This window comes from Asterias amurensis, chromosome 13 (genome assembly GCF_032118995.1).
Source record: "Asterias amurensis chromosome 13, ASM3211899v1".
In the NCBI taxonomy this organism is placed as follows: Eukaryota; Metazoa; Echinodermata; class Asteroidea; order Forcipulatida; family Asteriidae; genus Asterias; species Asterias amurensis.
Genome location: NC_092660.1, coordinates 5,954,460 through 5,981,265, shown reverse-complemented (window position 1 = coordinate 5,981,265; position 26,806 = coordinate 5,954,460). Strand labels below are relative to the sequence as shown.

General features: G+C 39.6%; 2 protein-coding genes across 2 annotated transcripts; one reads left to right on the top strand and one right to left on the bottom strand.

The window, feature by feature from the left end:
• Positions 1-7,698: 7,698 nt before the first annotated feature.
• LOC139946058 (alpha-amylase 1-like) lies at positions 7,699-11,893 on the bottom strand. Its single transcript, XM_071943654.1, has 4 exons — positions 11,867-11,893; positions 10,646-10,785; positions 9,750-9,991; positions 7,699-9,434 (listed from the first exon to the last, which is right to left on the bottom strand). Exons 2-4 carry the CDS (start codon positions 10,783-10,785, stop codon positions 8,338-8,340), a joined length of 1,479 nt encoding a protein of 492 aa, XP_071799755.1. The 5' UTR covers positions 11,867-11,893; the 3' UTR covers positions 7,699-8,337.
• A 5,058-nt stretch (positions 11,894-16,951) lies between these two features.
• LOC139946013 (alpha-amylase-like) lies at positions 16,952-22,721 on the top strand. Its single transcript, XM_071943597.1, has 4 exons — positions 16,952-16,963; positions 17,719-17,861; positions 18,851-19,077; positions 20,426-22,721. The coding sequence occupies exons 2-4, from the start codon at positions 17,719-17,721 to the stop codon at positions 22,228-22,230; spliced, it is 2,175 nt and encodes a 724-aa protein (XP_071799698.1). The 5' UTR covers positions 16,952-16,963; the 3' UTR covers positions 22,231-22,721.
• Positions 22,722-26,806: the final 4,085 nt, after the last annotated feature.

Sequence of the window (26,806 nt, the reverse complement as noted above, 5' to 3'; positions counted from 1 at the left end):
GTCAAAGTTGAACATGCGTTCCCTAGCGAAGTTGTCACACAGATATAAGAAAAAAACTATCTTCTGCATTTTTGTTCAAAGATAATTCAACTAAACTTAACTTGACTTTTAAATTAAAAATCTAAAGTCAAATAAGTGTCACATTTTGGGGTGAACACCTTATTGCTCTGCAAGTGAACTGTAGATATTCATTTTGTAAATTAAAATTTTCACATCTCGATTTTGTAATGATCTTGTTACATGTACTTTGCACTTGCATCTTGTAAATCACTTTACGGCAGCTTTTTTAAAGAATGTAGGTTTATTAGTGAAAAATAATCAATCTACGTGTGTAATTACAATAATAATAAAAGAAATAATAGTAATAGAAACATTTTTTTTTACGTTAGAAATACGATCAGGAAGTTGTCGTACGGATATGTCGTATACTGGACAATATCATTTCAAAAAACGAAGATTTTCCCGAACTACTACGGAAATGTCCGATGCTTGTGTTAAATAACGGGTAGTTGGAGTAAATGAAAATGACCAACAATGTACAATCTATATTAATTTTGTTTACCAAACTAGCGCCAACGCTTGCTATGAAAGCACCAAACAAAATCTAATCAGAAATTAACATTTACCTTTGTCAATTAAGGGTGAAAACAATCTTTATTTTTTCAATTGAAATTTGATGCCTTTAATTAAAAAAAAGGTAATCAAGGTTTCAAACCACCAAAACAACACAACATCATGCGGAAAGGTGGATGCATGTTAAAGGCAGTGGACACTTTTGGTAATTACTCAAAATAATTATTAGCATAAAATCTTACTTGATGAGTTATGGGGAGAGGTTGATAATATAAAACATTGTAAGTAACGGCTCCCTCTGAAGTAACGTATAGTTTTCGAGAAAGAAGTAATTTTCCACGAATTTGATTTCGAGACCTCAAGTTTAGAATTTGAGGTATCGGAATCAAGCATCTGAAAGCACACAACTTCGTGTATTAAATCAGTGTGTTTTGACTTTTATTGTTATCTCGCAACTTCGATGACCAATTTAGCTCAAATTTTCACACGTTTGTTGTTTTGTGCATGTGTTGAGATACACCAAGTGAGAAGACTGGTTTTTTTTTACACCAATAGTGTCCAGTGTCTTTAAACAACAAACAACTCTGGGTTGTTACGCAACATTTGATTTAAGATGTTTGCTGAAATCGTAACAGCAAACAATCCTAGCACTAGTCTTATATGGGGACGTGCATAGGCAGTTTGCCTGTTTCTGCTTTTAAGAAATGAAACTTTATCCAGTATACGAGATAACAATACTACAGTTTCCTGTATATTTGGCTTAAGGTGCAATAGACAAAGGTGCAATGTAGCTTGGAATTCCTATAAAAAACTATCGTCGAAATTAAGTTATTCTATTCTACTATTTTGTAAATACACAAAAAACAAAGAGAAGTGAGTGAGAAAGAGTGTGAACAAAAGTGAGAAATATTTTATGTACACAGTGTGTACCTTAACGTGCCGAGACTTTCACAATGTAAAAATACAACTATTTTACTACTATTTCTGATGACTTGCCTTGTATATACAGTATGGATTTATGTGAAATGCAAAAAAAACAAAAAAACGTAAAGATGCTGCAAATTTGCAAAGATTGTGACTGGATAGAGTTCTTGTAGTTCTTTCGACAGTTAAACACGAAACTGAGCAAAGTTTAAAAGACATTTGTTAAAAGCTGCTCAAACTTCATTTCAATTTGTGATCTTTCATTGTTCTCAGCGTAGTGTAATTTAACGTAATTTGTTGTTACCTTTATAAAAAAAACTTCCGTTGTAGATTCTAACTAATGTAGTCATTTATGACGTCATAGGAAAAGGGAACTGCACAACTTGAAATAGGCACGCAAAACGAATAATAGACTGGTGTCTCTATGAAGTGATGGGTTGCTTTATTGAGGTTTTCATCATGCTCTTAAGGAACCAGACCAAGATGGCCTTAAAACTTGAATCGACAAGAAGACTGTAATTACTTTTGTTCGTGGATATCACTTGAGTATCATCATAGTAATGTTAGGGTACACCAATGTAATGCTAGTTCACTATAAATTTTAGACCGTATACACTGACAATAGTTAGTTTTCAAGACACCATACAAAGCACGTCAAAGCTTCAGCACACCAGGTGACAACTGTCTGGTTTTGTTTCAAATTTATGTTCTCATAATGATACCAATCAAACTGTACACGTGACAGTGTAGCTTGTGCGTTGTTCTTATTTTTGCTAGCATTCCAGCAAGCATTCCATACAGTTTTTACTGTTGCAACTGATGACACCCTCAATCGTTGCATAGGAAAGAAATTTGCTCAAAGCAGCATGTTCTGCTCAGAACCTTTAATGAAACTAGGCCCAGAACACCGGCGAAATCGCCGTGGAAGATAAGTAGTTTTTTTGCAATAATTATTGGCATGGTGGAAGTATAACCATGAAAGTGAGTAGCATTGGTTCTGAAAACCGTGGTTAAGGACTCATTGTTTCGATCGATGTGATCTCAAGGACAATGAATGATCAAGCCTTTTCGTCTGAGATGGTCCCTGCTCTACACGTAGTGCTGAACAGCTCTATGAAACGGTACACCAGTTATATGAAATCAATACGTCATTGAACGAGGGCTGTTCAATTTTATGCATCAGTCCTTTGAGTCAAGTTTATTGGAAATGTCTACAGTTTTAACAAGGTTAACGACTAAAACAAACGTTCGTTAGTGCGTTGGTACTTCATTAAAATAGACGTATGTAAAACAAATATTGGACGATGATGACAAATATCGGGCGGTAGGGACAGAGCAGGCTAGTCGCTTGGAAGACAAATATTACGGTTCTTATAGAACCATAACAACGGGCCCGGTGAAAAATAATCTGGTAATTAATTTTCTGATAAATTACGGTTGCATACAACAATGTATAGGCTACCATGCACTAACCCAAACCAACGTATACCATAATGGTTAATTTGAGATAGAATATCACCTCCCTTCGGTATGTTTCAAGAAAAAGGTCAAAATCAAACAGGGTTATTACATTCCATGTTCTTGGGTTATAATGCAATATTCATTTTGGGTTCACTGCTTTATTTTTGATTACGTATCATTAAACTCAGAACAAATATTATCACTTTTTCATGAAGTTTTTGCTATTGCGTTTATTGGAGTAGTTAAAAATGTAGCTAACAATGGAAGTTGATAAAGAGAGAACCACGTGACTTTATCACCCTGCCGCCATCTTTGGTCATGTTCACTGTGTACAATAATCACGATTTTCTCATTGTAGTAAAATAGAGCCAGACTTTAACATTTGGGTTTAGTAAATAAAAGAACTGGAGCTGAAGGGGTGTAAATAAGGCACAATGTGTGCGTTCGGTTAGCTTCCCTGGGTCGACCCCGGTGTGTGACGGTTTTTTTCCAGGACAAATGTGGGTAATTATCTGCACACGTTCGTCCTGGGGAAAAAAAACGCCGCACACCGGGGTCGACCCGGGGAAGCTAAACGAACGCACCGTCTGTTTCAAGTTGTGGGTGAAAGCACCAAGGTCTCACTGAGCGTAACATGAACACAAATCAGAATAGACTGGTGCAAGTATAGGGCGTGTTCGTTTGGTGATTGATGAATCGGAGGGGTGGGAGTTGGGGAAACGACCTGCCCTTTTAAATACCTTCCCGGTCTAAATTGACTTCTCTGATGTTATGGTCTCCCGCACTCTAGATTTCTTTCTTCGGTCCTCATTTTGTCACCAGTCCGTCTTTAGTACTCCGTTTCTTTTTCTGTCCAGTTGCCCTTAAATTTTTCTCAAGACTTTTGATGAATGCATAATATGATTGATCATTAAACTAACTCGGCGCTGACGCTGCTGTCCGCCGCACATGCCATGGAGGCATTTGCTGAAAAACTTACCTTCAATCGGTAAGGTATTGTAAAACTGGTGGTACAGTTTGACACACTTCCCATTGTATGTGTTGCATTCCTTGGGTGCTCGTTTTATGTCCATTGTTCAATTTGCTTTGTTAACTGTTGTAAGACTTTTTGAATTGCAACATGTCCCAGTACTTACCTCGCCACTTTGTGCAGCCCAACAAGAATAGTACACCGTACAGTCGGGATACAGACCAAGTGGTAAAAACCAAACAAGTCATTGCTGTTTATGTGTCAAGTGTATTCCGGAATCTAAATGGATCACGATTTCAAGTTATTCGAGATGTTTGGGTCTTTCACGGCCCGTTCCACTGTTGTCTCTGGAGCACTCTTTCCACAGTAAGTTTCTAGCACTTCGATTACAAAATACTGCAGTTAATAATTGCTTACGATATGTTTAGACTGTTAATTTTGGTTTGACCCCAAAACACCGATGTACGTTTCTGTATAGGCCCACTGAGCACCCTCCTGAGCTCTGTGAACAAATCACAGGCATGAGTTTTGTGGGACTCAGAGCACTGCTATACCAACTAGATGTTTTAGAGCTTAGCAAAGGGTTTGAAAGGTTTACAGACAGTGGACACTACATTGGATACTACTGCATGCGTAAAATGACAGCTTTTTTTTTTAAACTAAGATAAGGATGAATTAAAGCAAACCGTTATCATGTTCTTACTTTTTCGGCTGAGTGTAAATAATAAGAAATGCGGAGAAATTCCCTCAAACCACTGGCAAATTAATATTGACTGCTTTGAGTGCTATGTTGAAACATGTTGAAACTACTTTACCAGGCCCGGGCGATGAGCGAAGCGAAGCCCTATACGGAACGTAGCGCGGATTTAAACAATTTCTGCACTACGAAGTTGCCATTGTCGTAGTGCTTTTCAATGGGAAGTTGTGTTCTTCTAAACCGTTTAAAAAACGTCATCCTTGGAAAAAATCTCAATAGTTTGGGAGGATGGCAATTCTAAACAGCAGAACAAAAGAAAAGCACACGGATCACATAGGGAGTTGTAGTTTTAACCATATATTACCCCTTCCACTGAATGTCATAACACTGTACATGTACTGTATGTAGACGTCTAGGTACCAAGACGCTGTAGCACAGTACACTCGTTTGCTGTGGGTGTGAGGCATTAGTTGCTATGAGAGTTCATTGGCTTTTACGGGATTGGCGAATTGATTGATATTGGTGCAGCACGTGGCATTGGCTGCTTTCTACTTAAAAAACAAAGAAAAAAGTGACTCACTGTAAGCCAATCACAGGGCAGAATCTGTGTAAGGGGTGTTATTTGATTTGCATCGGGGATAAAGAATATTATTTGGTTTTTACCCATACACCAATGTGTGAGCACTATACACGCTGTACTTTCCCGAGTCCTGTGATTATAAAAATATATCACAGGCATAATCTATTATATTGTTTCGGTAACCGTAACTGCCTCTAGCTGCCGGGCAACCTCGGTAGTAAGACACTGCTCTAGTATTGCAAGGGCCGTGGGTTCGAATCCCACCCGAGTAACATGTCTGTGATATTTTTTTCACAGGACTCGGGAAAGTACCGAGTATACAGTGCTAACACACATCGGTGTATGGGTAAAAACCAAAATTAACATGACAGGCATGTTACTCGGTGATCCGAGCCCACGACCCTTGCAATTTTTGTAGAGCAGTGTTATTATGTTGGATATGGACCTACACAAAATATTTGTGCTTTTTAAGAAAATGGTAATCACAAATCCAAAATAAGCTTCTTTTCCATTGCTTGATATATGATAATTATATTCAATACTAGAGGTGTGATATAATGTTCCCATTCGCATACGATGCTGCAACTCTCCTTCAAACCAATATTTGATTGTGCCGTTTACATAGTTTGACCCAGTTCCTACACCTAGAACACGCCTCGTAGTCTTGTATCGAGGCGTTTGTTTAAATATTGCCATCTGATGTGTGGTGCGGAAAGTATGGAGAAATATGATCAGATTCTTGTTTTTGTCTTGGCTAAAGGCTATTAGTTTCAGGATATCAAGTGATGCATGTCAACAAACATAGTGGTCGGAAATTGGACTGGTTGTCTGGGGGGTTCATGGCTTACTCTATGTTCTTGTCTTTGATTCATTTTCTGACTTGCCTCAATCAAAAAATGTATGTTGTGTTAACGTGTTGCATTGCTGATGTCTCTACATTCAACACACTGGGGGTAAAACTCCATTATGGAAAATTAGGCCTTGTATAAGGGTTACTCTAAGTTCAAAATCGATTGGAATTATTTTACAATATCTGTAGGTTTTCAGTTTCACGTCAGTGCTAAGACGTATAGTCTGGTCTCTGTGTAGTTTCATAAGAAACTTTTATACCTGGTATTGTTAATGTATGCAAAGTAAACACGACCAAGATGGCGTCAGCTTGTCAAAATGAGCTGAAAAGACTAACGTATGTTGCTTTATTGTTCTCTAACATAAAAAAGACGTGTTTAAAAAACATTCCGTACAGGTGAACGTCTGTTGATGTTTTCTTAATTGATCCGAATAGATGAATATGTTATCATCTCCCCTGTCACTTAAAGACTATAAAGGCACTGGACACGTTTAGTTATTGCCTAATAACCAATTATTGTACAATAACCTGTAACGTTTGGTTATTGTCTAAGACCAGTGTATCTCAGCATATGCTTATAGAATAACAAATCTGTGAACATTTTGGCTCAATTGGTCATCGAAGTTGCAAGAAAAAAATTACAAAAAAGACAGTTGTTGCTCAAGTTGATGTGCTTTCAGATGCCTGAAATAACAGGGCTGCAGTATTTTTTAGATTCAAATATTTTAGGGGGAAATTACCTCTTTCTCAAGAACTACATTACTCCAGATGGACAACTCTCCATATTATGCTCGTTACTAAAACATTTGTATGCTAATAATAGTTTGAGTAACTACCCAAAGTGTCCAATGCCTTTAAAGGAACACGTTGCCTTGGATCGGTCGAGTTGGTCTTTGAAAATCGTTCTTTAACCGTTTGTTGTAAAATGAATATACTTAGAAAGATATTGTGAAAGTAGAATACAATGGTCTACACAAATATTGCTCGAAATAGCGTGGTTTTCTTTTTACCTTGTCGACTTACACGGTCGGTCATTATGGGAGTCAAAATTTTGACTCCCATAAATGGCCGACCGTGATAGTTCGCGACGTAAAAGGAAAACCGTGCAGTTTCGAGTGATACCTGTGTGGATCATTATATTCTACTTTTAAAACATCTGTCTAACCATATGCATTTCATAACACACGGTTTCAAACGCTTTTAATAGACCAACTCGTCCGATCCAAGGCAACGTGTTCCTTTAATAACTTCACCATTGTCGGTTTTGTTTGGTTGTCTGCGGCTAGCTATGAACATTGCGAGGGGAATTGCTACGGATGTTATAAACGTTAATGCACGATGAAGCATCGATCTAGCTGTAGCCATAGCCAATACAGCCATTTCGGAAACGGGTGATTCTATCTTGTTTGGAAGAGGGTAACATTTTTAGAACAGATTATTTGAGGAAATTAACTAAGAAATAGTAAACGTCACCCTTTTTTTTTTTACAAACTGTAATAAATGTATTTCCGAAAGGCCTTGAAAATTTTGTGGTAATACGAAATAAACGAAAGAAAACAAAGAAAGAAAGAAAGTGTGTCCGTTGACTGTTTTATTTATGTCCAGAAACTTGATTGCTTAAAAGTTGACCTTGATTTGCTATTTTAAATTCAATTACATGTGATGCTCGTATAGACCGCTCCCCATAAGAACGGCCTCCCGCACACACCACAAAAATGGAGAGAAAAAAATGTTCCAACGAATTTTTAATGCACCAAGAAGCCCAAACTATAACCCCCCCCCCCTCCCCCGTTGACAGTTTCCAAAATGAAAATGTATAGTTTCACCACTGAAATAATCTATAATTAGTTTAATGCTAGTTCATTTAGTGTGGTCATACAAGAGGAAAGGAAATTCAATTTTTTGATATACTAATTTTCAAAGGGTCCTCATCATGTGAGTGGAGAACTGCTGGGAAAACTATACTGAGACCCTTTTCGAAACCACGGCTTCGGCTTTTGATTCAGCTTCAGGCTCCGTCCTCGCGTCTGAAGCCCTGCTGAGCACGTGCGCAAGCTATAGCTTGAACCAAATTTGGGGCCGAAGCCGTGGTTTTGAAAAGGGCATAATAAGCGTTTGACGAAAACTCGCCAATGAAAAGCGCCCCCATGCGATAAAAATACCGTAAATTATTAAAGTAGGCCTACCGGTACTCGATAGATGCATTCAGTGATCGATCGTACGCTCAGCATTTTCTGTCAACTCAATCTCCTCCCAAACGAGATAAATGAGCTCAAAATAAATCAATATTTGGACCTGATGTGAAGGGCCACAACGGGGTCCTCATTTCCCCCGCCTTGAATATTAAAAGTTGCAAACCCCTGGTAGTCAACGAAGACTGATGGTCCGGTGCACATACCGTGAACAAAGTCACCGAGATAGATATTACAGTAAGTACCCTGAGGAAGGCCTGTTTGAAGCGTCTCGTAGAGATTCCCATGTTCGTTGTTGATGACGATGAATCCTTTGTCGCCTCTCCCGAATGCGATCATGTGGTTCCCATTGTCCCACCAGTTGGTGAGTGGTTGCCCAACCACCACGTTACGGAAGTCCACCATGTTCTTGATCTGTCTCCAGCGATGTTCGCAGACCCATCCGTTCCCACACGTGTCGTCCGGGTTGATGACGGGGGACAGAGTGTTCCCCTGGGGGTCTCGAGGTGGACTGCTGTCGGGGTCATTGAACGAGAAACTGCTCATCACCCGTACGATGCCGTACGGATGAGCTAGCATGAAGGCGTTCGCCATCTTATAGAGCCTTCCTGCCTTGTGTGAGATGATGTTCCCACCACCTCCATGTCCCCTCTGGTTATCATGGTTATCGATGAACACCACGGCAGCGGTCTCTGGAAGGAAGCCCCAGGCCTCACCGAAGCTGTCGAAGTGGCTCAGTACCTTGTCCCCGCGGAAGCCCAGGCTGACCTCCGTGCCGTACTTAAACTCCGTCACACGGCCGAGATGACGGTACTCCCAGGACGAGATTACCTCCCCGCCTTGGTTGATCACCTCCTGGAAGATGAACGGCCGAGCGTTTGGCGGGAATCCGAAAGCCGTGTTCAAATTCTTGACCTTCTTCAAGACAGCGTCCAGGTCTCCGGGCCACATGTGCTTAGCAGCATCAATCCTGAAACCAGCAACCCCAGCATCAACCAACACATTCAGATACTCTGCTAGTTTGTCTTGGACGTAGCTCTTCTCTACGTTCAGATCTTTCAGGCCTACGAGATCGCAGTTGCGAATGGAGTCTATGTTACTGTAGTCAATATCACCAGAGGTTGGACATCTTCCTTGGGGCCAGTTGAAATCTAACGCTGAATAGGGGACCAAGCCAAAATCCCATGCTACATTTACAAAAATAATAAAAGGAGAAAGCTACTTTACTGATTACATATTATTGTTAACAGCATCTGATTTTTTAATAAAGCAGCTGAACTCATTATTAGTCTCAAAACAAGGTTAGATATTGCCAAGTCGACAGAAGCAATTGGGTAAACATGTAGGTCTATTAGCCAATCGGTATTATTAGTGCTGTAAACGGTGCAAGTCATGACCGTATGTATTTGATGCCGGGAACTTATCATTTTAAGATGGATGAAACAAAAATGCGAAACGAGTCTCAATATTAAAAAATACACAAGACTTGCTGAGTCTCTTACCATCTTTTCCACCGGGGTTACTCGCGGCCATGTGGTTAATGACAGCATCAACATAGATACGAACACCAGCCTTATAGCATCTGGATACCATGTCTTTGAATTCAGCCGGACTACCACTGCGACTATGGAGGGCGTAGCCTATTGGTTGGTAGCGCTCGAACCAAGGACGTTCTGGTGGGAGTTCTAGGTGCTGGTTTGGGGGCGATACTTGTACACCGGCGAACCCATGTGGTCCAAGCCACCTAAACACCAAAAAGAAGTTGCGTATGTTTATTATCAGCTCCATAATATCAGGTCCCCTGTATTAAACAAGAACCAAGTTTATAAAGCCTTTCACAGGGCGCAATATTATGTGCTTACTGCTTACTGCTTACTGCTTACTCCTTACCGCTTACTGCTTACTGCTTACTGCTTACTATAGCTGCTGCGGAGAACACGATTGTGCTTAGTAAGCACAAGGCGTCTCTATCTTGTACTTGTACGTACTTGGTACCGTAACCTTGTTGAAGGTCGTAGGGCCAACACAGCTGACTTCGCGTACGTACATTATTTCATAAATATGCGAGAAGCTTGACTTGCTACAACTGGACGCTCAATAAGCATGAAACATCTGCTTAGAAAGATTATACAATATTAAGAACCTTTAATCTCAAAAGGATCAGCTAAAAGCAAAACAGAGAGGGCAGCCAAAGACGCTAGATGGGCAAATTTTGGTCAAGTCTGCAAGCACACTTTTTGCAAAGCTCAAAAGAAAATTTACTAAGCAGAAGAAGTCACCGACCAAGATGTAATCAATTTCACTGTACATGATATTATAAAAGGAATTGGTATACTTCAAAATGTAGCTCCACATACCTTAACAATTAATGGATACAATAATAATAATTATTATTTACCTTTCGCACTCTGCAGCTATGTCGACCCACCTCCACTCGAAGAGATGGACCAATACTTGACGATTGTGCATCGTGTACGGATCCCATTGAGCTACGGCCAACCCCAAGAATAGGGTTGAAATCAGCCACAAGACGTACATCTAGAAAGAAGGTAACAGTCAAGGAAGATAGTTCCTTTAATTACCAGGTCTTAGATAGTAGTGTACTAACCTCCTGGACCTGTTTCTTGACATGGTGATGGATATAGAAATTCGAAAACAGATCTTGTCTTTTGCATGAGTTTTTTGTTTAAAGACACTGGACACTATTGGTAATTGTCAAAGACTAGTCTTCACAGTTAGTGTATCTCAACACATGCATAAAATTACCAACCTGTGAAAATTTGGGCTCAATCGGTCGTCGAATTTGCGAGATAATAATTAAAGAAAAAAACACCCTTGTCACGCGAAGTTGTGCGCTTGCAGATGTTTGATTTCGAGACCTCAAAATTAATTCAAATCTGAGGTCTCGAAATCAAACTCGTGGAAAATTGCTTCTTTCTCGAAAACTACGTCAGAGGGAGCCGTTTAATACTATCAACCTCTGCCCATTACTTGCTACCAAGAAAGGTTTTATGCTAATAATTATGTTGGGTACCAATAGTGTCCACTGCCTTTAATTAGTAGGTCTTAGAGGTATGTACCAATCTCTAGAACCTGTTTCTTGACATGGGGATGGATATGGGAATTTGAAAACAGAACTTGTTTTTGGCATGGAAGTTTTTGTTTGTTTAATTATTACCAGGTCTCAGAGGTTAGTATGTTTATTTACTAACCTTCAGGACCTGTTTCTTGCCATGGGGATGTATAAAGGAATTTTAAGACAGAACTTGTTAGGCATGAACGTTTTTTTTTTAATTGCCAGGTCCCAGAGGTAAGTATATTATTGATGCACTATCCTCCAGGACCTGTTTCTTGACATGGGGATTGATATAGGAGGTGAAAACATAACTAATTGTTAGGCATTAATTTTTTTTTTTTAATTACCAGGTCTCCGAGGTCAATATATTTATGTACTTACCTCTGTTTTTACACAATGTATACTTTGCATATTGGAAATACTAATAAGGAAAGACAATAATTAACAAACGGCACTCGATGAGTTTTCAGAGCGGTGTAAAACCAAAACTATATGTCTCAATTTCCCCCTAAATTCAACAAAACGCAAACAAAAGTTACTTACCTTGCAATGTGATCTGGTTCTACGGCTTCAAACAATCAACTGCTGCCGTGTAGCTCTCACAAAGGTTTTTATTACTCGGCTAGCATGTCAACATTTCTTGAAATAGACCCACTATCATTGATTGGCATTATGTTTTGATACCTCGCGATGACAAAAGTCACTCCATGAAAAGTCACTCCATCCAAAATGAAAGACTCAAGATTAATCTTTTCATGAAGCCTGTAAGCACAAAATTTGCTAATCACAGACAAATAACAGCTTTCAGGAGAAACCGGTTACCAGCCAACACAACAATATAATTAGAATAGGAATGTTTACTTATCCAATAATAACAAAAAATCAAAGGAACTCAGGAAGTATTGATCTCACATCATAAAAAAACTACAGGTATCCTAAAATAAAACTCTAAACAAACAGACTCTTAACAAAATCAACACAATAAACAAAATACTTCACATGAAAAATCCCACCAAAAACTCGCACGGCCGATGATATTAATGGTTTGACCCTCATTCTGGGTTCCCGGGGGCATGACCCCTTTTTGGGGTCAAGCTGACCCGATAACTCTTCAAACTGAGATATTTACTAGGATTCTTTGCCAGTTAGAACCATGGGTCATTTTGACATAGCATTTTGACCGAGATTGGTCAGGCAGCATAGTGTGTATTTAAAACCCGGCCATGACACTCGTGCACTCTAAGAAAAAAATACCCAATGTTGCGTAAAATTTTACTCTTTGTGGTGTTCAAGAGGGAACATGGTCGTTTGGAGGGTAAAACGCTACGCAACAGGGGTTGCGTCGTAATTTACTCAATTTCTGTGTAAAACGGCTACCCAACTATGCGTCAAATTTCTTACCCAACTTTGTTGAGTCAAAATGTACCCAACAATCGACTACCCATTTACTCAGTAGTTGAGCACCATAACCCCTAGTGTTAAGTAAAAAAGAAGTAATGCATTTTTGCAGCAAACACGGACACTAAAAAAACATTTAAAAAAAAGCCATATACATTGAATTGGACTGGACAGTATAATTTCCGATTAATCTATGGTGATCACAACCTAAAAATAACCTTGCATAAAACGACTGGAGAGTTTGTGTACGTTCAGGGGGTGAAACACGAACACAAAAGTCTTGCGAGCAGACTACATGTAACAATCTCTTTTTAGAAGCGGTTTTGGCTCTGAAAAGAGCCTGTTGGTTTTGCCAGACCTGTTATTGACGAAATTGTTGAAGCTACTATCCGCGTCTTTCCTGGTGATGCATTTCTCCCTTCAACAGACTGTTGTTCCTCAAACAGACTAACTACCATAAAGCCAAAATTATCTCTTTACAACCGTGGTTAAATGAACATCAGACATCAACGACCTGCAACATCAGAATTACGTCCACCCCATCCATCTTTGATTATGACTTGTGCCATGCGACTTGTACGATACGTCCGTGTGTGTGTAATGTGCACTTTGCATTATGGGTAAAATGGTTTCCACGAGGAGCAGTTTACCCAATTACGTGCAACATTTTACCTCAAAAAGAGCATTTTTTAGTACGTCGCAATGTAAACTTGACCCTGTGGCGAGGAAAATGTGTTTTTGTACACATAAGTTTATTTCACTGACTATTTTTTTTATGCAACTTAAAAAGGTACAAGTTACCTTCTCGAGGGCACAAGCCAAATCGCCTCGTTGCCCAACATTGCGTAAGAAGGTACTCAACTTTCGTACCCAGCACATTTACTCAGCAAGTTTTTACACTTGAGTAAGGCCAATGAGTAAGGCACTTACTGCTTCGTAAACAGGGAAGGTAGTGCATTCTGCTCCACCAGCAAGGTTCCTAGTGGATGATACACATGCATATCGTATTGGGATACGGACTGTGTAGGGGGTAACCCTCTTTCAGCCCAGAAGTAGACAACGTTCCCCCGATGGCAGTTGATTTGAGTAGTGTCCACCTTGAATGGCCGTCTGGACTAACTTGTGGTGTTTTAGGATTCGGGTACTTTTTCAACATTTCCAAAGATTTACATTAAATTTACAGAGTTTGAAAATAATGATAGTGGAAAGCTTCCTTTCAAATATTGCTTAAGGTTTTGTAGTTTTTGAGAAATTAGTAAAACAAGTCATAAAATAATTTTGGTCTCATGAGACCAACGATATTTTAGAATGTAAAATCCCCCTAACCAGTTATGATATTATACTAAAACCATAGCATAACTGGTTAATACGTTTTTACATGCTAAAACTGAGACGAAAATTAATACTTTTACTCATTTCTCAAAAACTACAGCACCCTAGTAAATAAAAGTTCAAGGGAAGCTTTCCACTATCATAATCTTCAAACTGTGTGAGTTTAATGTAAATCTGTGGATATTGTGTTTTTTGTTAGAAAAAAGTACATAATAAAAAATACCCTTTAAGGCAGTCTCTCATTAAAAGCAATAACCACATTCTCTGTTCTTAGCCGTCTCCTGATAAACCCATCATTATTTGAAAGCGGTGGGATGAAGTGGTTCAAATTAATGTTCCCTATTTTTTTTTTAACATGACTGTCAGCTAGCCTGTTTGAAAAGATATTGACGTGTTGATTAAATTTATAAGATAACATTTTGTGAATATTATAGAATGTGATTCTGATGACGTAGGCCTAATGGTGGTAGCAAGTCAATAAAAAACTTTTATCATGCTGCTTCCATCTTGGTCATGTTCCTCGAATCGAAGAACAATAATGATCAATGCTTATAATCATTTTGCAATAGGAACCAGACTATTGTTCTTCCAGCCTCGGTTTGGTAACATTGATACCAATGGGAGAAATTCAAGATGGCTGCACCGTGATAAAGGTCTATTGAATGGGTCTGGTGGTTGTTTGTATTACTTCGGAAAGATGATGATTTCAGGCCAGAACGATGGTTTGAAAATTGTGCAGGGTTCCTTTTTACAAAAGTTGGAATCGGTTACAAAATAATAACACTGATGTACTTCATAGACCGGTTTTAAATGCGTAGTTTATAACTATCTTTCATTATTTAAAGCCAATGGACACCTTTGGTGAACAGTATTGTCCAAGGCCCACACTTGGTGTATCACAAATTATATATAAAATAACAAACCTGTGAAAATTTAGGCTCAATAGGCCATCGGAGTCGGGAGAAAATAACGGGAAAACCCACCCTTGTTTCCGCGCGTTTCGCCGTGTCATGACATGTGTTTAAAATAAATCCGTAATTCTCGATATCGAGAAATGATATTGTTTTAATGTTTTCTCAAAAAGTAAAGCATTTCATGGAATAATATTTCAAGAGAAGTCTTTCATTATTACCTTCTGTAAACCCTGTAAGTTATTTAAATCTGTGAGCCTTTAAAAAAAATTCTGTACCGAAAGTGTCCAATGGTTTAATACAGTGATAAGTTTTTAATGTTTTTATTTTTGTTTTAATCGCCAGCTGAGTTTGTTCGTCCACTGAATTGAGTCACGAAAAGAAATGGTGGGGTTACTCCCTTCCCCTCCTCAGCCTACAGACATGCTTCCAGCTGTGCTCATGGGCCGGAGGAAACCACAAGAAAGAACAAACCAGGTAGGCTAAAAGACTGGTTCATACATTCATAACCCTAACCCAACCTACTCGATGACAGTAACAAATAGCAGGAAGTTCTGATCAATACCGGGTTTACTCAGCGGTCTAAGGTCACTCTAACAGCTTTATTCCCCGTACTGCGTCTCTTTGTAACTCTTTGCCTTGTGTATGTCTCCATCCATCCTTCAGTCTAGACTGTTTTAAGAGGAATATCAATTCCTCTCTTCAGCTCCCCTGAAGTTCTTTCCACTTTCAATAATGTATCTTCGTAAGCCACATACCAAGATTGTCTTTTAGTCTTGTTTGGGGCGAAACTGCAGACATTTTGTTTGTAATGACATTAATTTGTTATCGTACGAGGTTTTTCCCTCCTGTTTCGTGTAGCTTATCTCTATGGAGATTGTTCGTTTGTTTAAGCCTTTTTCCTCCTATATTGTCTGATAAGTTTTAAAAACCAATATTAATATGTTGATAAGGTATTAAGTTCGTTTATCTGTTTGTTTCTTCTCTGAAAAGTAAAAGTTGGTTTGAACTGAACTGCGGGGTTGTTTTGTAACAAATCGAGTGCAGTGGAATACGTGTTCAGAGTAACATATTACTCAGATTGTTACGAAGACTAGTTTTTGCTTTGAATGGTTTAGGTACTCCTTATGGGAAGGAGGATGACAAGAAAAAATATTTGAGGCATGTGTTGGGATCTTTGACAATTTAGTGCCTTGAAGTTGAATCAATGTCAATTGTTAAAGACCCGAAAATAACCATTTCGTACTTGAGTTGCAGCAATTAATTGAGCTTGTCACGCCATAGGCTTACACAAACGTGCACAAATTCGTATTTCGTTCCTTTTCACTCAAAAGTTGTTGTGATATTTTGACAGTTTTTCTTGAATGAACTTGAGTAGGAGAGATCACCAAATTTAACCACTACTTAGTTACTTGAAGTCATTCGTTCATTAACAGTTCATTCTTTTACAAAAATCCCATGGCGACCAGGTCCTGATGGCGCCCAGCGCATGGATCCAGCATGCAATTTTTCCCTCGGCAGCTCCGATTGTTGACGACTTATTCTTGTTTTAAAATAAAATTCCCATAGCGACCAAGGGTCGAGTTACAAGAAGCTAAACACATCACCAATCGAGTAGGCGTCACTAACAGACAACTTTTGTGAATTTACTCAATCTAAATAAAAAATAAAAAATTGCCAAATAGCTATACGTTCTTGCTCTTGCCAATATTATTCTTAAATCCCTTATGTAACAGTGTGAAATTTAGTCTTAAAACCATGTGGCGTGAAATATACTCAAATCCAACTAAGACTAATGCTCTTAGTTAAAGAAGATTACAGGGGGTGCACATTTTGATTGTTTCAAAGTTATTTACATCATCGGATGTACAGTAATTGATATTGGTTACGTAATAATGAAAACAAAAGGTGAGCGACCCCTTAATATTGGATGTCCCTTAAAAGAGCATCTTCTGGATACCGCGCCTCATCAGTCCACTCTGTCACGGATAGCATTAAGGTGAGTTCACGTCTCTTTAATGTTTTAATTTTATACTTAACTTAATCATTTTTTTCCTTTTCATTTTGCTAGTATTTATTGGGAAAAGGTATATATAATTGTATTTACTTATATAAAATGAGTAGGATTGATGTCCTTAGCTTTCGATCCAAACCGGACCTTTTTCAGAAGCATAAAAAAGTACAAACATTTTTAGAAAATGTTCTGAAAAGAACAGGTGGGTAGTGGGATAAGATCAAACGGAAAACGGAATACAAGCAACATTATATTATATTTATATTTTAATTCGTTGGAAAATACAGTTTAGTTATAACAACCACAGGTCGTCCAGGGAAAGGCAAAAGTAAAAGAAAATGCAATCAAAAAAGATGTGCCCTCCCAGACCTTGCTTATTTAAAGAGTACAATTTTATTTCCTATTATATTACACAGAAATCTAAAATTGTGTATGTACTTAATTTAACCTCTTTTAATGGTAAACCATTACGTGGAATTGGTCTCATACTTCAAATCTTAGCTCCACAATACCTTGCAGAAAAATACTGAATGTTTAAGAAGCGCAAAGAGAGCGACTGAGTGACGGATATAAGCGCTGGGCCTATAGTTACAAGAAGCCAGTTATATTATTGTTATTAATTATTAGTCGCTGGTTCAATTCCCACATGCTGGCACCTTCAAAATTTAACAAACTGTAGTCCAGAAAAGTGCATACGTTTGTTTCATGTTTTGCTAATAATGAATGTTTGATCCTTTCAGATGACGTCACTGTGCGCTTGTCTTCTCGCCGTTTTCATTGGCTCAGCTGTTGCCCAATGGGAGCCAAACACTGCGTACGGCAGGCAAGCTATTGTCCATTTGTTTGAATGGAAATGGTCGGACATCGCAAACGAATGTGAAAGGTTGGTATCTCTGTCTGTTCAGTTTTATTGCGTAACAAAAACAGAAAACAAAAGCTAAACTTAAAGGCACTGGACACTGTAGGTAATTACTCAAAATATATTTGAGCTAGCATAAACAACCTACTTGGTAACGAGCAAGCTGTTGTTATAAAACATGTTGAGAAACGGTTCCTCTGAAGTAGACCTGAAGCCTTTTATTAGGCCTCTGAAAGCACACCGATTTGGGCAACAAGAGCGTTTTTCTTTCAGTATTCTCTTGCAATTTCGATAACCAATTGAGTCAAAGTTTTCACAGATGTGTTATTGTAGGGATATGTTGTGATTTATTGTTTTAATCCTCTATAAAAATAGCCTGTGAAAATTCACAATTTGAACTACACAATCCGAGAGACGCTGCTGTCAGTAACGCTTCTCAGATTCAAATATGAGGGGGATAAAAACTGATCTTTTTACATAACTACATCAGTAAAGTGAAATGGGTGACTCGCAAACCGTTTATGTTCTGAAAGTTTATGTTCTTCTAACCAAGTATGTTTTTATTGCAACTATTTTTAGAAGTGATAACCAAACGTGTAACTTCCCTATAATTCTAGTGAGTACAAAAGTATTAGGTGAAATGATCGGCCTTTTCGTCGAGCGCAAAACATAACTATTCGTTTTTTTCACTCAAAATGTAACATTCAATCTTGATGAAGAGTTCAAAGTTTGGTGTTTTTAAAAACGGACTAGAGGATACAAATTTGTGGTATTTTTTGACAGGACTCGGGAAAGTACTGAGTATACAGTTGCTAACACACATCGGTGTATGGGTAATAACCAAAAATGTATGTTCTTTATTCCCGACGCAAATTTAACATCTTTTAGATACAATTTTTTTTTTTTAATTTTCAACAGTGCAGATGTTTTTATGCGAGTATGGAAATGATTTGTAATTAAAATCAGTTTACCATGACGGTGAAATAACAAAGTAGCTTACATTTTCTTCCCAGCTATCTTGCACCAAACGGATTTGGAGGTGTTCAGATCTCGCCACCCAACGAGCACCGTACAGTATGGAGCCCGTGGCGGCCGTGGTGGGAGCGTTATCAACCCGTTAGCTACAAGCTCACGAGCCGCTCAGGCACGGACTCCGAACTCAGGGATATGGTTCAAAGATGCAACAACGTTGGTGTAAGAATCTACGTTGATGCTGTGGTCAACCACATGGGTGCTGGAGGTATTGTCATTACATGAAACTTTCAGATTATAATTGATATATACTTAACTACCAAAGCCTGAACATTGAATAATTTAACTTAACTCGATTAGGTACAGAAGCGTATGACGCCATATGAAGAAAAAAAATGATCTCTAATACAGTGAACGTTAGCCTTGCTCAAGGCAGTCGCATTATTCGCTCCGAGAAGACGCCGCTGTAAACCCACCCGTATACCCTGTGCGTGGTGCGTGCGATCACACCGCATGACCCATCCCGTATACCTGTCACATCGTACGACTACTGTGCACACAAGCCATCCGCACTCTCGTACCACTAACCGCATGCGGAGGCCGTCGGCCTGACGGCCTCCGCATGCGGATAGTGTACGGGGGCATCGTGTCGTGCGATGTTACGCACAGTGAATACGGGTTGGTTTTTGTACAACGGCGGTCTTTTTTCGGAGTGAATAATTCGACTGCCTTGAGCAAGGCTAAGTGAACGTACACAACAAATTTGGACTTATCGTGTACGCACAGGGTCAATCCTAATTTATCGTGTACGTGCATGGAAAACTTATCGTGTACATACAAGATACGTTTTGGATTATCGTGTAAACTTTCGAGGACCTCTAAACTTATCGTGTACGTTTGAACGTACACGAAGAAAGATTGTTGTTACTCATGTGGCGGCAATACTTTTCAATCCGTAGTGCTGCAAATATTTGCGATGAGGGCACAAGTCATGAGTATATATACGTAAACGACACGGCCAAAGCGACTGTCGTAAATATATGCGAATATTTGCGATTTGGAGCACACATTGTTAAATATTAACGCAAATGTATTCATCCAAACGTTTGAAATGAAGCCACCATGCCTTTAAGACTTTCGAGATTTAAACTACTGACATTTCTTAACAAAAAGGGGAAACGGAAGCATTTCAAACAAAGTTGTTTTAAGGGGAGTGTTTTACTATGACCATCTTTCTACCATATCAGTTAATAATAATATGTGAGCATATTTTCAATCTGTATAAATGTTGTGCATAACCTCAAAGCTGTTGAGAGGTATTTTTTCAATACAATGTTAACAGATTTTTTAGTGAAATCCAATCTGCTAGCCTTGTTCAATAGCTGACCATTACAAGTCTTAAAGTAGCTAGCCAGCTACTACGATGTTAAGATCATTTCATATGAACTAAATCTAGGAATTTAAACTTTTCACTTTGTCAAAGTTCCCTAAGTCTTGCTATGCTTATCTCTCATTCTTTTGTATCATCTTTACAATGTTTGCTTATAGCATCCTATTCCACTGTGTTCGTCTGTGATCATTGTTTTTGTTTCTTGATCTCTTGCCATATTATTCAGATACGGGGACTGGCACAGCAGGCAGCTCTTACGACGTTGGTTCATTTAGCTTTCCGGGTGTACCGTTTAGTAGGTGGGACTTCAACGTCCCAAGCGGTAAATGCTCCTCCAGCAGCGGCAATATCGAGAGCTACCAGAACACCAACCAGGTTCGTAATTGCAACCTGGTGGGCCTTCCAGATCTCGACACCTCTACGTCGTACGTCAGGTCTGCCATTGCGGGTTTCATGAACGAGCTTATCGACATCGGGGTGGCCGGCTTCCGAGTCGACGCTTGCAAGCATATGTGGCCCGGGGATCTGGGCGCGATCCTCGGCTCTCTGAACAACCTCAACACTGCATACTTCCCATCTGGGTCTAGGCCATTTGTGTTCCAGGAGGTGATAGACCAAGGAGGGGAGCCGATAACAGCGGGGGAGTACACTCCTTACGGCAGGGTGACAGAGTTCAAGTATGGGTTGAGAGTGGGTGAGGCAATGAAGGGTTCGAGCAAACTCAGCTACTTTAGTAACTTCGGGGAGGCTTGGGGACTGCTTGCCGACACGTCAGCCGTGGTTTTCGTTGACAACCATGATAACCAACGTGGACACGGTGGAGGTGGTAGTATCATCACTTTCGAGGATCCTCGTCTTTACAAGATGGCGAATGCCTTCATGTTGGCTTACCCTTACGGCTTCACTCGCCTGATGAGCAGCTTCTATTTCAACCACGACACCGATGCCGGTCCACCAGCAGATGGCAGCGGCAACACAATGTCGCCTACCATCAACGGTGATGGTACCTGCGGGAACGGCTGGGTGTGTGAGCACCGATGGAGACAGATCAAGAACATGGTTGGTTTCCGTAATGTCGCAGCTGGACAGCCTCTCTCTAACTGGTGGAGCAATGGCAACCAACAGATTGCCTTTGGTCGTGGAGACAAAGCTTTCATTGCAATCAACAACGATGGCTACACCCTCTCTGAGACGCTATACACCGGCATGCCATCTGGAGAATACTGCAACATCATCTTGGGTGACTTCGATGGGTCTACCGGGTCATGCAGTGGTCCTACAATCAACGTCGATGGTTCGGGTAATGCTTACTTCAGTGTGGATTCTGGTGAAGATCCAGTGGCAGCTATCCACGTCGATGCTAAGGTTGGTGAGTCTAACGGCAATGTACCTATTGATAACGGTGGTGATAACAACACCCCTGTAAAGGACCCGACTGCTCCGACCGGTACACAACGCACAGTAGTCTTCATCAAGAAGCAAACAAACTACGGCCAAGACTTGTTTATCCGCGGCGGCATCGACCACGCCAAGAGAAGCAGTTGTACGTCTAATGCCGACACCAGTGCCTGCGCAATGCCAATTTACCACAACATCGGGGGAACCAACACCAAGTTCAACTCCTGGAAGACTGGAGACGATTTCCTTGATTGGTACGGTCCAGAGAGTGACCAGAAGAGCTACGAGGGAAGCACACCTGACGGGACCCCACTTGTCTGGACGACAAGCAACTCTGGCAACGGAGCAAACGTTGACGGCAACGGGTATGGGTACACTCCACTGAACCGATGGGGCGACCATTACTGGATGGTGGACGTGAATATGGACTGCGACAAGACTGAGGGAGGGTGGTTTGAGTTGAAAGCGTACCTGAAGAATGGAGAAGGGTGGGAGAGTGACATCATGCAAGGGTCTTGTTCGGGGTCCGCTGGAGGAAGCAAACCTTACTCCAGCAACAACCACTTCGCTAGATGCGGTTATCTTAACGTCTTTGATTTTGGTTCTAGCCACTGCACCATTGACTCGTTGTGAGTTCCATATTAACTTGCAAATAAAACTGACTTTATTTCGTTGTGATGATTTTATACACTAAAAGCAAAATTATTTTCAAAATGACCGTGTCTGATCAAATTATCTTCAAGCCGTTGTTAAATTGACACATCGTCTTCAAATTGGGCGCTTTGGGAAATACAAAAAAAATGATCAGAAAGGTGAATTTAAAAAGTAAAACCTTTTCCACACAAGTATCCCCATGTGGTTAAAAAGAAACAATTCAACTAAATAAAATCTGTTCAACCATAATTATTTAATAACAAACGTTTTTTATTGCCCAACGCGCCAAACCCGAAGGCATTGTGTCCCTTTAACATAAGAACTTCGTATAACAAAATTGTTGAACTTAATTTCATTCTTTTGCAGTAGAGTCATGTCGTCTCTAAAGTTGTTTGGATTGAATGAATTTATTTTTTATTTATTAAAAAAATGTATTAATGTTGCTCAAATTATCGAATAAAAACACAAGATCTCACCAGCAACACTCTTTCTACTATTTAGTTTGTCTTGTAGAATTTTTCAAATAAAATTTGTTTAAAAAAAAATGGTTCATTACAACTAGGGATTAACGGAAACAGTGAATCCCAGCAATGATCGACAGAACAATATTATTTTCCAAGCATAAGTTCGAAGAATTGACATTTTTTAGATAAAGCTTGCGACTATGTTTAGAATAAATGTTAGATAAAAAGCTTTGTACTGACGTCATCAATTTGCGAGCAGTAAACAGTGCGTGCCAATCAATACGGCATATGGCGCATTCCCAGATACCGAAACAAAAATAGACGTCAGCGAATGTTTATTCAAATTTAAACAAACAAAAACATAGACAAGTTTTGTAGGCTTTTGAGAAATGTATAACTCGATTGTGTAAGTAGGATTTGAAAGTTTGCATGGTGGTATAGTATAATTAGGACAGGTTTGCGGTAAAACCATGTGAATATCACTTTTGAGTAGTAATTCTGAAAAAAATCTGATGGTTAACAACTCAACGTTTCGATCAGTATGCTCTGCTCGCTTCAGTAGAATACTGGACTGGTAAGGAGAAGGAAAAAGCAACATAGAGTATCTACTTGCTGAGAAAACAACAATAAACTGTTGAGGTGTTTTACTCGAACGTTGAAACCATCGTTCAGCGGGGTGACAGAGGGTGCCAACCGCATCACTTCGGGTGGGACGTAAAACCGTTGGTCCCATGTGTTGTGATAACGCATGTAGAAGAACCCAGTGTATATCGAAAAGAGAAGGGGTTCGTCCCGGTGTTCCTGGCTGTGGGTGTTATATGCGCCGTAGCACCATTTAAAGGCAGTGGACACTATTGGTAATTACTCAAAATAATTATTGGCATAAAACCTTTCTTAGTGACGAGTAATGGGGAGAGGTTGATGGTATAAAACATTGTGGGAAACGGCGCCCTCTAAAGTGCCATGGTTTTCGAGAAAGAAGTAGTTTTCAAGGTATTTGATTTCGAGACCTCAAGTTTAGAACTTGAGGTCTCGAAATCAACCATCTAAACGCACACAACTTCGTGTGACAAGGGTGTTTTTTTTTCATTCATTATTATCTCGCAAGTTCGATGACCGAATGAGCTTAAATTTTCACAGGTTTGTTATTTTATGCATATGTTGAGATACACCAACTGTGAAGGCTAGTCTTTGACAATATACCAATAGTGTCCAGTGCCTTTAAAGGTGCCACGTAATAATTTGGTCTCAGAATTCATAACTTCAATAACCAATCTTTCTGTATAAAGTATAAAAGCGCCTTGTTTAGTAGATACTTGCGCTATATAAGACAAGACTTCGATTTTGTAAAATGGTCATCAACCCTAAGACATCTAGCTTTGCCCGAAGTTGTTTTGTACGCGCTCAGGGGTTAACACGATGAGGACGGAGCCTGAACCCGATTCCTAGTAGGCAGAAGCCGTGGTTTCGAAGAGGGCCTTTGTTTTACGCCTGAGTGCGTTCAAGGTTACATGCTACATAACGCATGCGCAGTCAACATACCTTCACACCTGAGAGAACCACAGATTTAAAGGCAGTGGACACTATTGGTAATTACTAAAAATAATTTCTGGCATAAACCTTTCTTGGTGACGAGTAATGGGTAGAGGTTGATGGCATAAAACATTGTGAGAAACGGCTCCCTCTGAAGTGGAGTAGTTTTCGAGAAAGAAGTAATATCCACGAATTTGATTTCGAGAACTCAGATTTAGAACTTGAGGTCTCGAAATCAACCATCTTAACGAACACAACTTTGCGTGACAAGGGTTATTTATCTATACTACTAAAAGCGTAACCCGCGCCATCTTGGATTGAAAATTAGAAGGTCCAGTGGCATGGCATCCTTGTGGAATCCAACACGGTTGTGTCGTTACAGACGTCGGGTTGCAAGTCTACAAAACCCTGAACCGAACTCCCTCTTACGAGTTGTCTGATTGGCTGGAGTCACGAGCGATATCTCCTAACATGTGTGGTTGTCTGGTTTTGATATGGGCCACCTGTTGGTCGAAGGGGGAAGCCGTAGGCTGCACACAGAGTCACCTCTGTGGTTGTCTGGTTTTGATATGGGCCACCTGTTGGTCTAAGGGGGGGGGGAGCTGTAGGCTACACACAGAGCCACCTCTTTAGGTTTGAAGTGGGTGGCAACCTCGGACTCCCATTAACATTCCAGAGTGACTCATTGATGTTTCGCAGAGGGGTAAATGGCATTGTGTATATAAAAAAATATACCATTTTGTACAGGGGGGTTTAATTTCGCGTGTTAAATTAAAAACATTAGGCTTTAATACATGCATCTGTTACATATGTGTTTATTACAATTAAGTCACTCATGTAGGCCTACCCAACTTTCCAGCATTTTTTAAACGCATCAAACAGCAACCCATTGTTGTGAAACTTTATTTGTTCCATTTAACTCTTCACCATTAGTCGTACAGTCCATATGTCATCCCCCACACACAGAACGTATAGACGCCTAAAGTTGAAACATTTTCAAAAAGAAAGTAAATACATTACTGATTCTTTTCATATACATTGTACAGGTTTTGCCAGTTAAACCTACAAAAGAGTACATGAAATCACCGTTTAAGAATAGTATGCTTTCATAGTTACGAACTTGGTGAAACATCAACGGCTGTTTTGAAGCTGTAAACGAACATTCCGTTCAAAGTTCTGAAGCAACAAAATTGTTAGAACGCAGTTTGGTCTGGACTCAGGATGTAGATTTTGCCAAATCCGTTTTGTATTAAGCAATCGGCCGTCAGGTTTTGTTATCGAAAGAGCCCTCATGTGCAGCTGAATCGGGTACTTTTTACGAATTTCTCCATACAATATTATAACCAACCTGGCCTACAAACCCTAAAGTCACCTGGAAGTGGTATTTTGTCGGAATAAAGCTTTTGTCACTAATATATGTGTTTTGATGAGTGGATTGTGAATAAACAGTTAACTAAGGTTCTAAAAAATTAGTTCTTATCTTATTTAAAAATTCAAGAGTAGGCCCCGACCCGAGAGGGCGCTGTTCGTGACGTCAATCGAGGCGCGTTATTGAAGAGAAAATGCTGCACAGTGCTGAAAAAGACGTCGGACCGAACCACTAGGCACTATTGCTCTTGTGAGTCTGACCAACCATGCAGACTGACCCCATCTGTAGTTGTTTTGCTGCATCCAGCAGCAATACAAATGCAAGAAAACAACTTTTTCAAAACGTACGAACTCATTGACTTGCACTTGCATGTTATTTGCACGTGTGTTTACTCTACGCATCAAGGCAAAGTCTGCCTCGATTGACGTCACAAAAGGGGTAGGCGGAGTCAACCCCCAAACAACTTTAACTATTTTTTAAACATATAAATCGTGACAAACAATTACTAACAAATTGTTTTATTGTTACTAAACATCTACTTTTATGTTTGAAAAAATAAAAATTCTATTTCCAGGTGACTTTAAAACAACAAGGCAAATATTTTCTGAAAGTGAATTAAGTGAGAGGATGTAGGGGTAGCTGGCATACAAACCCTCAAAATAACTAGGCAAATGTTTTCTGAAAGTAAATTAAGTGCGAGAATGTAGGAGTAGTTATTAAAGACCAATAAAATTACCGTTTCTATTATTTTAGTTTGTATAGGGTTCCACAGATAATTATGATAACATATAAAATTGGATGTTTTATCAGGGGACTTCGTCACGCGGGGCGCGCGCCCCGGCGGATGTTGACCAGAAAGTTTACATGAGAATTAATTGATATGAGAATAAACTAAAAATTAATGAGGCCGACTCTCTGTTACTCCCAAAAGCGGTGGTAAAAACAGTAGATAAGATGTTGCACAGCATGTTCCGAAAACTCGCTTTATTTGGTGCTCAGACAACTTTGTATGCGTCGTTGGACGTACGCCTTAGATTCTAAAATCGTGTACACGTCATTGGAAACAAAGCAAAAATCATTCAACAGTTATAGCAACCAATCATTAAATATATTTATTTTCAATACAATTTTGCAGAAATTTACTTTGTCGTTAAAGTCCATACCAACTGGCGCGTTTTTTTTTAATCAG

Coding starts and splice junctions, on each gene's coding strand:
- LOC139946058 (XM_071943654.1), bottom strand. CDS start 10,785: ATGTACGTCTTGTGGCTGATTTCAACCCTATTCTTGGGGTTGGCCGTA. Junction 9,992..10,645: donor ATAGCTGCAGAGTGCGAAAG/GTAAATAATAAT, acceptor TTTGGTGTTTAG/GTGGCTTGGACCACATGGGT. Junction 9,435..9,749: donor TAACCCCGGTGGAAAAGATG/GTAAGAGACTCA, acceptor TTGTAAATGTAG/CATGGGATTTTGGCTTGGTC.
- LOC139946013 (XM_071943597.1), top strand. CDS start 17,719: ATGACGTCACTGTGCGCTTGTCTTCTCGCCGTTTTCATTGGCTCAGCT. Junction 17,862..18,850: donor ATCGCAAACGAATGTGAAAG/GTTGGTATCTCT, acceptor TTTTCTTCCCAG/CTATCTTGCACCAAACGGAT. Junction 19,078..20,425: donor CAACCACATGGGTGCTGGAG/GTATTGTCATTA, acceptor CATATTATTCAG/ATACGGGGACTGGCACAGCA.